The 12,500-nt window shown below is 47.8% G+C and overlaps 1 protein-coding gene across 1 annotated transcript in view; it reads right to left on the bottom strand.

The window, feature by feature from the left end:
• The window catches only part of cacna1ea (calcium channel, voltage-dependent, R type, alpha 1E subunit a), a gene marked incomplete at both ends in the record, with an annotated part of 132,868 nt that overhangs the window by 28,006 nt on the left and 92,362 nt on the right, over positions 1–12,500 (bottom strand). The window contains 8 exons of the mRNA XM_083694773.1: positions 1,505–1,616; positions 2,629–2,863; positions 3,360–4,176; positions 9,088–9,179; positions 9,555–9,622; positions 9,977–10,094; positions 10,541–10,610; positions 11,844–11,975. Of these exons, the coding sequence (XP_083550899.1) occupies positions 1,505–1,616; positions 2,629–2,863; positions 3,360–4,176; positions 9,088–9,179; positions 9,555–9,622; positions 9,977–10,094; positions 10,541–10,610; positions 11,844–11,975 (1,644 nt within the window). The remainder of the gene's footprint in view (positions 1–1,504; positions 1,617–2,628; positions 2,864–3,359; positions 4,177–9,087; positions 9,180–9,554; positions 9,623–9,976; positions 10,095–10,540; positions 10,611–11,843; positions 11,976–12,500) is intronic.

Raw genomic sequence — 12,500 nt, 5'->3', positions numbered from 1 at the left:
AGTGCATGCCATTATCGCTATGGTCATCCCAGACCTAGCAGGGAGTCTGATGACAGAACTCGGAGAGAGTGATCATGTGACTAGACTAGGAGAGAGAGTGATCATGTGACAGGACTGAAAGAGAGTGATCATGTGACTAGACTAGGAGAGAGAGTGATCATGTGACAGGACTGAAAGAGAGTGATCATGTGACTAGACTAGGAGAGAGAGTGATCATGTGACAGGACTAGGAGAGAGTGATCATGTGACAGGACAAGGAGAGAGAGTGATCATGTGACTAGACTAGGAGAGAGAGTGATCATGTGACTAGACTAGGAGAGAGAGTGATCATGTGACAGGACTAGGAGAGAGTGATCATGTGACTAGACTAGGAGAGAGAGTGATCATGTGACTAGACTAGGAGAGAGAGTGATCATGTGACTAGACTAGGAGAGAGAGTGATCATGTGACAGGACTAGGAGAGAGAGTGATCATGTGACTAGACTAGGACTCTACTGTGACCTCCTCCCATACAGCCAAGAAGCTTGGGGTGATCCTTGACAAACACTTATCCTGTGTGGCGAACATCATAGCGACAGCACTCTCCTGTACATTCTTCCTCTACAACATCAGAAGGATACGTCCATTTCTCACCAGAGAAGCAGCACAACTTTTGGTCCAAGCACTTGTAAGCTCTCGCCTTGACTACTGCAAAGCACTCTTGGCTGGACTCCTCGCCTCCTCCATCAGGCCTCTGCAGCTCATCCAGAAAGCTGCCGCTCGTCTGGTGTTCAATCTCCCCAAATTCTCCCATGTCACGCCCCTCCTCCGCACCCTCCACTGGCTCCCGGTAGCAGCTCACATCAGATTCAAGACCCTGGTGCTCGCCTACCGGGCGGCAAAGGGAACAGCCCCTCCCTACTTGCAAGCAATGGTCAGCCCCCAAACCCCTGCAAGATCACTCCGCTCCTCCACATCGGCTGCCCGTCTGACACCGCGGTCTCTACGTGGATGCAGTGGCCGTGCTACTCGGTCACGGCTTTTCACTGTCCTGGCGCCCCGCTGGTGGAACGAGCTTCCCACTACTGTCAAGACTGCAGAGTCACTTCAGATCTTCCGCCGTAGATTGAAAACCCATCTCTTCAAGCTACATCTTAAAAGTCCCTCCTAAAGACCGCTTCACCCTCACTACGCCCCCTATACTAACCCTAACCCCAAGACCTCTTCCTCCCTGCTACCCCCCTGTACAAGTTCTCTCCTGCTAATAACATATAAATATAAAAAAAATAATAATAATAAAAAAAAAAAAATAGCCTACTGGCATTACGACTGCCAGTGGCCCCTGGTGTGAGCATTGATTATTTTGTCTTATGACTGTTGGATAGATGATTCACTTACTTAAACAAATGTATTTGTTGTACGTTGCTTTGGATAAAGGCGTCTGCTAAATGCCATAAATGTAAAATGTAAACCAGGAAAGAGTGATCATGTGACTAGACTAGGAGAGAGTGATCATGTAACTTACGGGTTGTCAGGTTTGAACATGAACATGCTGTCTGGAGCGACACTATTGGCTGGGGCGGTCTCCTCCTCCTCCTCCTTCTCTGTCTTACAGGCCTCCACATCCTTGCTGTTACCTAGGAGACGGGAGGCATCTGGGTGGGATACCACTGGCATAGCTATAGCTATACATCTAGTCTTCTATCTATCCATCCAGTCGTCTATCTGTCCATCTAATCTATCTACAGGATCTAGTCATCTATCTATCTACAGTATCTAGTCATCTATCTATCTACAGTATCTATCCATCTATCTATCTACAGTATCTAGTCATCTATCTATCTATCTATCTATCTATCTATCTATCTATCTATCTATCTATCTATCTATCTATCTATCTATCTATCTACAGTATCTAGTCATCTATCTATCCATCTATCTATCTACAGTATCTAGTCATCTATCTATCTATCTATCTATCTATCTATCTATCTATCTATCTATCTATCTATCTATCTATCTATCTATCTATCTATCTACAGTATCTAGTCATCTATCTATCTATCTATCTATCTATCTATCTATCTATCTATCTATCTATCTATCTATCTATCTATCTATCTATCTATCTACAGTATCTAGTCATCTATCTATCCATCTATCTATCTACAGTATCTAGTCATCTATCTATCTATCTATCTATCCATCTAGTCATCTATCTATCTACAGGATCTAGTAATCTATCTATCCATCTAATCTATCTATCCATCTATCTATCTATCTATCTATCTATCTATCTATCTATCTATCTATCTATCTATCTATCTATCTATCTATCTATCTATCTATCTATCTATCTATCTATCTATCCATCTAGTCATCTATCTATCTACAGGATCTAGTTATCTATCTATCCATCTAGTCATCTATCTATCCATCTAGTCATCTATCTATCCATCTAGTCATCTATCTATCCATTTATTAATTTCTTATTAATTTTGCTACTACTTGACATGGACAATGCACATGAATCAACATTTCAGTTTAAACATCCACACACACACACGCCCTCCACCCCCAGCCCCCAGCCCTCCACCCCCAGCCCCCAGCCCCCAGCCCCCAGCCCCCAGCCCCCAGCCCCCCTCCTACCTGTGAGGTTGGTGAGCTCCAGCCCAGCCTGAACACCTGTCACATCTATAACCACACTGGAGGTGAGGGGGAGGGGCTTATCCTGGTTCAGGGAGGAGGGGTTGGTCTCCGTACCCTCCTCCCCAGTGGTGCATTCTGGGGGCTGCACGGCTGGGGGGGGAGTCAGCTGCAGGGTGGGTGTGTCTGCTTGTGGAGGCTCCTCCCTGTTCTGCAGAGAGGCGGGGCTACACTGGGTCTGGGGGTCAGACAACTCAGAACATACGGATGGGTCTGCGTCACCTTGCCTGTGGATAGACAGACAGACAGACAGACAGACAGACAGACAGACAGACAGGTAAACAGACAGACAGACAGACAGACAGACAGACAGACAGACAGACAGACAGACAGACACAGGCAGACAAACAGCATCTAGGTTCTTAGTCTGGATACAAGGAGTCAGCTGATGCATGGGAATGAATAACAGTTGATATATATATATATATACCTGTGTAATAACACTGTAATAACAATGTAATTACTGTAGTAACAACATTGTAGCAAAGTCATGTAGCTCTGCGTCACCTGTTCTCTTTCTCCCTGTTCTCTCCATCATTGGCATCTCTCCTCCCCTCCTCCCCTGTTCCCTCCGTTCCTCTCCTCTCCTCCTCCCCTGCTCCCTCCGTTCCTCTCCTCTCCCTGCTGCCGGAACGGCTGCTGCTGTCCCCCTGCGGTGACACCTGACCCCTGACCCCGGCCTGGTGGCCACGGTGCCGCGCCCTCCTGGGCCTCCCACCCATGTCAGGGGTGAGGGTGTCACCGGGAGGGGGGCGGAACTTACGCACGGCTCTCTGCCTCCGCTCCCCGATCGATCTGGGGCTGTGGTGCCCGTTTAGGGGAGGAGGGACACCCAGCTTATCCTCTGGGCAGGACTCAGACTCAGGGGGCTCTGGGAGGGGCAGGGGGGTCGACGTGGGGGGCTCAGGCAGGGGGGAGTCGATGGCCGTGGGTGACTCAGGTCTGGCGAGGGACACAGGGGGTTCAGGGATGCCCACGGAGAGGGCAGGATCTAGGGGGAGGTCCATGGGCATGGGGGGGTCACCCTGGAGGTCCACTGTAGAGCTGGGGGGGTCGGCTAGACACCGTAGGCTGCCCAAGGGGTCGTGTGTGGCCTGGCTATCTGTAACCAGGCTCGAGGTGTTGGTGGCCTTGCGGTGGAGGTTGGGGCAGGCGGGGTCCATGGTGGAGGTGGAAGTGGAGGCGTTGGGGTTGCCGTCGGTGGCGTTTTGGGGGGGGGCATCCTCCTCCTGACTGGGGCTGCTAAACAGACCCTCTCTGCTGGACATCTGGCGGTGTCGGCGGAGCTGGCTGGTCCTCTGCTCCCACACGGACATGGTCAGCCGTCTCCTCCTCTCCCGCCTGGACATGAAAGAGTTAGAGGGGTTGAGGGGGGGGAGCGGGGGTCCCCCCCTGGACCCGTCGGCCAGGCTGTCAGCCTCGTCCAGGGAGTAGGCCGGCCGGCTCCTGTGGATGGCTCTCTTCCTGTACAGGTAAGGCCTCCGCCGTCTACTGCTGCTGACAGAGAGAGAGAGAGAGGAGGAGAACCATACAGTCAGGACAGGCCCCCAGGGGAGCTAGCAAACACACTGCTTCTACAGGGGAGGCTGGTAGAGGTAGAAATCGGAGGATGAGCTCATTGTAATGCATGGAATGGAATGAGGAATGGTATCAAATTCGATTTCCATTTCTACCTCCACCAGCTTCCACTGCTGCTTCACGATGACCTAGATAGATACAAATAGCTAAACACATTCAATGTGGGCGAGCTGGCATTTTAAAAAGCATTTCCAAATGTGTTTAAATTGCTTTCGTGTACAAATGCTTGTAAGATGTCAACTTATAAATAAAAATATTTGCACAGACAATAAGTGAGGAGTTTAGAGACTGCGGAGGAAAAGGAGGAGGTCTGGTCTGAGTTTCAAAGATTGGTAAACAAAGAATCAGCATTCTACACCAGCTGGTATGGAGAACCAAACATAATCTACTGCGTCGGATGGAGAAGATGCCATGTGACAAATTAAGCTGGTAAGCAACTATGATCAAAGAGATGCAGAAACCACCAGAATTAATATGAGAATACAGAATACAAATAAGAATCTATAGAATACAAATAAGAATCTAAAGAATACAATTAAGAATCTATAGAATACAAATAAGAATCTATAGAATACAAATAAGAATCTATAGAGTCTGGAGGGAGTAAACGAGATGGTACTGTATAAAAGATGAGACTAGGGACAGTTACCCAGTTAAGGAAATCAGGCAGGCAAGTTAAGAGTGTAGAGTACAGAACAGCGGAGCTACTTACTGGAACGTGTACTCTTGTGTGGTCCGTATTATCAATGATTGGTTGATTGAAAACAAGACATTAGTGCTTTCGTGAGCAGAGACACAACAGGTCCGGAGACACAGAGCACAACACATGGGAACGGTATGCAAATCAGACGACTGAATTCTACTGGTGTGCGGGGAAAATATGTTTGTGGAAAACGTACATCTTGCCCTGCGTCTCCAGTTACTATCTGTCACTTTGTGATATTAGATGTTTCAATGAGCCAACTTAAAGTTGGGGGCGATTAGGTGGCCAGATTGGGAATTTAGCCAGGACACTTAAGGTCCCCTTAACACCCCTACTCTTGTGATAAGTAGTGTCGATGGTGGATTCAAGACCTCGGTTTAAAGGCCCACACCAGCCGGTTTTGCTTACGCAGTTTTGCTTCCTGAGTTTAGCTCCCTTCACTGAGTGGTATGTTAGTCATTCACAGAGCTATTTGAGAAAGTAACACCAGATGTAGCTCGGAGCGGTTCTCAATCAAAGGTGTCGAAAAGGTTGTTTGACTCGCAGAAAAGCTGTTGAAGGAGGTACGGAGGTATTTGACTGCGGGTGCTTAACTTTACAAAACAAACAGGCTAGCCACGTCACACAGAAGGAGCTCTATGCTGAATGAAATATCACAGCACATGGGGAAATCATTTTAGGTGGAGCTAAGAAAATAGAATGTATTGCCTAAAAATACACATACTTTGACCAGAATAGTAATTTCCCAACTTGAATCATTGTGCAATAATATCGTGCAGCACCAGGTCGCCATATATAAGCTATAACACATCTAAATCACTAATGTGGGCCTTTAACGTCTTAAGGACTATAAAGAAGGTGGTCAAATCCTTTCGATGATTCAGATATTAAACTATAATAGAGTGCTTCGCTGAGTGTTGTGGTGAGTGTCCCCGGGCAGGCCAAGCTCACGTGACAGACATGATGGTAGCAGTATTAGAACATCAGAACAACATCAGAACAACATTCACATCAACATGTGCAAAACAGAGATATACAACGACTCAGAGTTGAGATGTTACACACAGTCAGGTACAAGTACGATATGGCACAGGTATAAAACTGGTATAAAACACATAGACATGGTCTCCATAGACAGACACAGACACAGGGATACAACGGAAGCTGGTGGAGGTAGAAATCGGAGGACGGGCTCATTGTAACGCATGGAATGGAATGAGGAACATTTCTCATCTGGTTCCATGCTTTACAATGAGCCCATCCTCTGATTTCTACCTCCACCAGCCTCCCCTGGCAGACACAGGTCTGAGAGAGACAGAGCAGATCAGCTAGCAGTAGTAGTGGGGAGCTTTGCCCGCACTGTGCCAGGGAGGCAGCCTCGTTGGTCATGCTTATGATGCTAATGCTAGCTAGTCAGACACATGCACCACGTTCCCAAGGCTGGTAGTATTAGTCTCAATCATGCGTCAAACCTCTCTCATTCACTATCATGCAGAGCCATTAGGTATAAACAGAGTTTGGCCAACTTTCACGGGCGCCACCTTGGCACCAGAGGTTCCATGACAGTAGCATTGCTATTAGAAGGTTAATTCCGAATGTTATTATCATGGAATGTTTGGTGCCAAAATGGAGGACTGTCAGCCTAACTCTGTATAAACATGACCCTGGTGGTTTTCATGCAGCTTCCCAAGGCCAGGCCAGTGCAGACGCTCCCTCGGTTCCTAACATCACAGAGTTCATCTTCCCAGATAGACCCTGTGGTATTATCATCCCCCCCTCTCTCGCAGAGGAAACCCAGAACGACCCTGTGGTATTCAGATCTCACAGATGGGTTCTGACAAGGGCCTGACCCCCCCCCCCCCCCCCCCCGTATGCCAGATGGTTTGGTCCTGACCCCTGACATATGGTTCAGGCCAGCATCAGTGTACGCTGAGGTGCAGTGGGACCAGGGACTGTCTCAATGTTGCTAAACCTGAATGAACCTGCGGATGATACCAAAGTATGCAACATGTAACCGCTCAGAGGGGAGAATCCTCCAATCCTACCGTTGGACATGTTTGTTTGAGGAGGCGGTTAGAGAGTTCTATTAGTAGCATCAACAGAAAGCCCCGCTAAGCTCAGCCTCTGCTGTACAGACACCCTGTCCAACGGAGACTGAAAACAATGCAACAGGAAAATGACTGTCCCTTCATGATACAGTACATCACAGCCAACACACTGTCCTATCGCCATTCTAGCACGCTAACAAATGTTAGCTCACAGTCTGCAATGTGGTTGGCATGCCCAAGCAGTAACAACGGAGTTGTTCATGTCTCCATGTCCATCTTGCACCAGGGGAGGCTGGTGGAGGTGGAAATCCTGGTGGAGGATGGGGCTCATCGTAACGCATGGAACTGGAGTGAGGAATGGTATCGAACACGCGGTGCCCGTCCTCCGATTTCTACCTCCACCAGCCTCCACTGGCATGCACACCCCACCACCTGGCTATGTGCTGCTCCATGCACCTACGTGCTCCTCCACCACAGGCTGAGTGGTACTGTAACGGTGGTACTGTCCATGACACCATCATCTATATTGGTAATCAATAACTTGGGCTTTGATAAAAATAACATCCCTTTATGACCCTCTTGTGTCCTGTAAGTCACAAAGCATGTCAAGATGACAGCCCTGGAGACGCTGTTCTGTGATTTGTATTTCTAGAACTTATGACAGGGTCACAAGAATCCGTCTGGAGCAGGGGAGGCCGGTGGAGGCTGGAGGCCAGAGGGCGGGCTCATTGTAATGGGACACCATTCCTCATTCCGTTCCATGCATTACAATGAGCCCGTCCTCCGATTTCTACCTCCCCAAGCGTCCCCTGGTCTTGAGAAGTGAGGACGCCAATGTGTGGTAGTATATTTTACTAATGGGTCCACGCACCATATTAATTTGGTACCCAGCGATGCTGTCTCTATGACAACAGTGTTAGACCCCCCCCCCCACCACCACCACCCCCCCCCCCCCCCCCCCCCCCCCCCACACACACACACACACACCCTACCCCCTCCTCCTGCAGACACTGGGAGGCCTGCCCGTAACCATGGTGACACAGAGTTCAATTTAGAGCAAATTATACAGGTAGGAACTACGACGACAGGCTAGGTAGAATTACTATCACCTAGAGCTTATTAATGCCTCTCCAGTTGAAAGCTTCCCCAACCAATTTCCTACAGGACTTATTGATGGTGCATAACTGGTGTTTGCTTTTCTATCTATTCCTACATGTGTTTCCCGCCTTGACCAACATGAGAGCAGAGACTGAATATTCAATTTGAATTCATCATACATCCCTATCAGGGGAGGTGGGAGGAGGAAGAAATCAGAAGACGGGCTCATTGTAATGCATTGACAAGGTATGATACCATTTCTGCATTACGATGAGCCCATCCTCCGATTTCTACCTCCAACAGCCTCCCCTGAGTGAGACATGCTAACCGTAACTGAACCATTTACAGTTACAGCAAAGTTAACCAAATATTACCATCCAGCTCAAAGCGTGGAGTCAAATATCCATGGCCATATGCAACATCTTAGTCCTATTTCAAACAATCTCCCATAATGCAACAGGTTTTCTCAGCCTCTCTCCCTGCCTGTTGTTAGCTGTACTGAAGCTGCAGCTCCGGTGGTGAGATAGCTTTACTGCAACCCTAGTGGTGAGATAGCTGTACTGAAGCCCTAGTGGTGAGATAGCTGTACTGAAGCCCTAGTGGTGAGATAGCTGTACTGCAGTTGTAGTGTCTGGTTAGCCTGCTGCTGGGTGTTAGGACTGTCACTGTTAGTATCCTGGGGAGAGAGAGGGAGGGGAGGGGGGAGGCTGGGAGAGAGAGGGGGAGGGAGGAGGCTGGGGGAGAGCAAGGTGCACTGGGGGAGACAGAGGGGGGAGGGAGGGGGTCTTTGGGGAGACAGAGGGGGAGGCTGGGGGAGAGCACGGCGCACTGGGGGAGACAGAGGGGGGAGTGAGGGGGTCTTTGGGGAGACAGAGGGGGAGGCTGGGGGAGAGCAAGGAGCACTGGGGGAGACAGAGGGGAGAGGGAGGGGGGTCCTTGGGGAGGCCGAGAGGGGAGGGAGCAGGCAGCACTTACTCTGATGACATCAGAGAAGACATCGGCCCGACCTCCTTCGCCTTCTGAAGAGCATGCTTCTGGTTGAACGCTGCCTCTTCCTCCTCCTCATCCTTACAATAAAGTAGAGTAGAATAGAGTAGAGTAGAGTAGAGTAGAGTAGAGTAGAGTAGAGTAGAGTAGAGTAGAGTAGAATAGAGTAGAGTAGAGTAGAGAAGAGAAAAATAAAGTAGAGCAGAGAAGAGAAGAGAAAAGAATACAAGAGAAGAGAAGAATAAAGTAGAGTAGAGTAAAATAGAATAGTGTAGGGTAGAGTAGAGTAGAGTAGAGTAAAATAGAGTAGAATATAGTATAACATCATAGAATATAATAGAGTGAATACTTCACACATTAGTAACAAGCCAAACTAAATTATATATTTCCTAAATGCCCAAATCAAACCCAGACCCATCTCTGAAATGAATCTGTGACCAGTGAGGTACACACACCTTGGTGAGCTCCTGGGCATTGGCCAGGTTGTCCACGGCGATGGCCAGAAATACATTCAGCAGGGTGTCTGGTCACAGGCAGGTCAAGGACATCTATACTCTAACTATACTCTACTGAAACCGCACTTCAAATATGTCATCATATCAATACAGCATGACAGGTAAACAACATGTCTCTTCTGAAGGTGAAGGGGTAGTTGAAAACCCCCCAAAACATGAACCACAAAGAGAATTGATTCCTTTACCATGCTTGTTAAAAAAAGAAACATTTTGACTGAATTAACTTCGTCAACGCCACAGTATGATGGCTTGTGATTGGTTGTGTGAGAGAAGGGCCGCGGTATGATGGCTTGTGATTGGTTGTGTGAGAGAAGGGCTGCAGTATGATGGCTTGCGATTGGTTGTGTGAGAGAAAAGGATACAGTTGCCGAAGAGCGTGAGGACGATGAAGTAGATAGAAGACCACATGCCAGACTTGACTCCTCCCTGAGAGCGGATCCCGTTGTACATGACCTCATTCCAGTCCTCTCCGGTCAGGATCTGGAGCAGAACCACACATCACTCAGACACCAGAACCACACATCTATGTATCCATCTATCTATCTATCTATCTATCTATCTATCTATCTATCTATCTATCTATCTATCTATCTATCTATCTATCTATCTATCTATCTATCCATCCATCCATCCATCCATCCATCCATCCATCCATCCATCCATCCATCCATCCATCCATCTCTTGTCAGGATCTGGACCTGAACCACACAACGATAAGGCACTTTACTGTTGTTATTACTATGTAATTACTTTCATTACATTTACAATGTAATATTTGTCTAATGTCATGGCAAGGGTTACCGATGTAAGTCCCGTGTAATACTTATAATACAGTCTTACGAGAGTAGTTGTAATCATAGTCATAAAAATATTGTAATGTCAACCCACAACATGTGACTAGTCATGCCATCTGTTTGTGACCAGACCTGAAACACTGTCATGATGGCTGCAGGGAAGGTGTCAAAGTTAGTAGGAGTGTACTCCTTGAATATGAACCTGGGAGGAGAGAGGAGAGAAAGTTTATAATGTTGTTATTCTTCTTGCCTGAGGGAGAAATCGATTATTCTCTTTTCTTGTTCTATATGTTTCTCAAGGCCTGTTTTTCAACCTTGTGGCCTGTTTATATGCCAGACAGCATACGCCTCCGTGCTGTGACTGCTTCTAAGAACCAGACCTTCACCCCGGGACACAGAGATACGTGAAGGTCTAAAGCTGTGATTGGACAGAGACACACAGACACGTGAAGGTCTAGAGGTGTGATTGGACAGAGACACACAGACAAGTGAAGGTCTAGGGCTATCATTGGACAGAGACACATGGAGGTCTAGGGCTGTGATAGGGCAGAGACACATGGAGGTCTAGGGCTGTGATAGGGCAGAGACACATGGAGGTCTAGGGCTGTGATAGGGCAGAGACACATGGAGGTCTAGGGCTGTGATAGGACAGAGACACATGGAGGTCTAGGGCTGTGATAGGGCAGAGACGGCAGGGTTGCTAAGATAGGACTGAGGCCTGGTTTTACCACTGAATCACAAGGTGCAAATTATCAAACAAATGTTCCAGCATCAAGCACTGTTTGTGTTGAAACTAGAACTGATGGGTCGACTGTTCCCAGGATTCTACTGTCCCCAGGAATCTACTGTACCCAGGACTCTACTGTTCCCAGGACTCTACTGTCCCCAGGACTCTACTGTCCCCTGCACTCTACTGTACCCAGGACTCAACTGTTCCCAGGACTCTACGGTACCCTGGACTCTACAGCACCCAGGACTCTACTGTATCAGATTAGTAGACTCTACTGTTCCCAGGACTCTACTGTTACAGGACTCTACGGTACCCTGGACTCTACAGTACCCAGGACTCTACTGTACCCAGGACTGTACTGTACTGTACCCTAGACTCTACTGTACCCTGAACTCTACTGTACCCAGGGCTTTACTGTTCCCAAGACTCTATTATACCCCGGATTGTACTGTACCCTGGACTCTACTGTACCCAGGACTGTACTGTACTGTACCCTAGACTCTACTGTACCCTGGACTCTACTGTACCCAGGGCTCTACTGTTCCCAAGACTCTGCTGTACCTGGACTCTACTGTTCCCAGGACTCTACTGTACCTGGACTCTACTGTTCCGAGGGCTCTATTGTACCCAGGGCTCTACTGTTCCGAGGACCCTACTGGACTCTACTGTTACCAGGATTCTTCTGTACCCTGAACTCTACTGTACCTGCCCCCGAAGAGCTGCATGCCCAGCAGGGCGAAGACGACAATGAAGAGGAAGAGGAGGAAGATGAGGCTGATGATGGACTTCATGGAGTTCATGAGAGACACCACCAGGTTCCTCAGGGACGCCCAGTACCTGCAGATGACATCACACCAGGGATCAATTACAACTGAATTCAAATAATTAGGGCCCAAACTGAAAGTTTGAAAGAAATTGATCAAGAATTAGTGTTTTGCAATGTGTTCTATGAGTAGCATATCTTGAAATAAATTACTTGAAAGACTGAATTCAAATGAATTGTCTCTAACACTGAGAGAGCCATCCTCCAAACAGTATCAATATCAGAGGAGGCTGGTGGAGGTAGAAATCAGAGGACGGGCTCATTGTAATGCATGGAATGGAATGAGGAATGCTATCTAACACACATGTTTGATACTAACCATTCCGTTCCATGCATTACAATGAGCACGTCCTCTGATTCCTACCTCCATCAGCCTCATCAATAATAATATAATCAATATCTGATTATAGAGAGTACTTTCAGCAATAACATGATATCTGTCCTGTGTGCATGGGAGAGAAAGCAGCAGTACTACACCAACAGGCTGGAGAGAGGAGAGGAGGGCAACATTACTAAATCAGGCTGGAGAGAGGAGAGGA

This window comes from Argentina silus (genome assembly GCF_951799395.1).
Source record: "Argentina silus genome assembly, chromosome: X".
NCBI lineage: Eukaryota > Metazoa > Chordata > Actinopteri > Argentiniformes > Argentinidae > Argentina > Argentina silus.
This window is presented reverse-complemented; position numbering and strand designations above follow the sequence as displayed.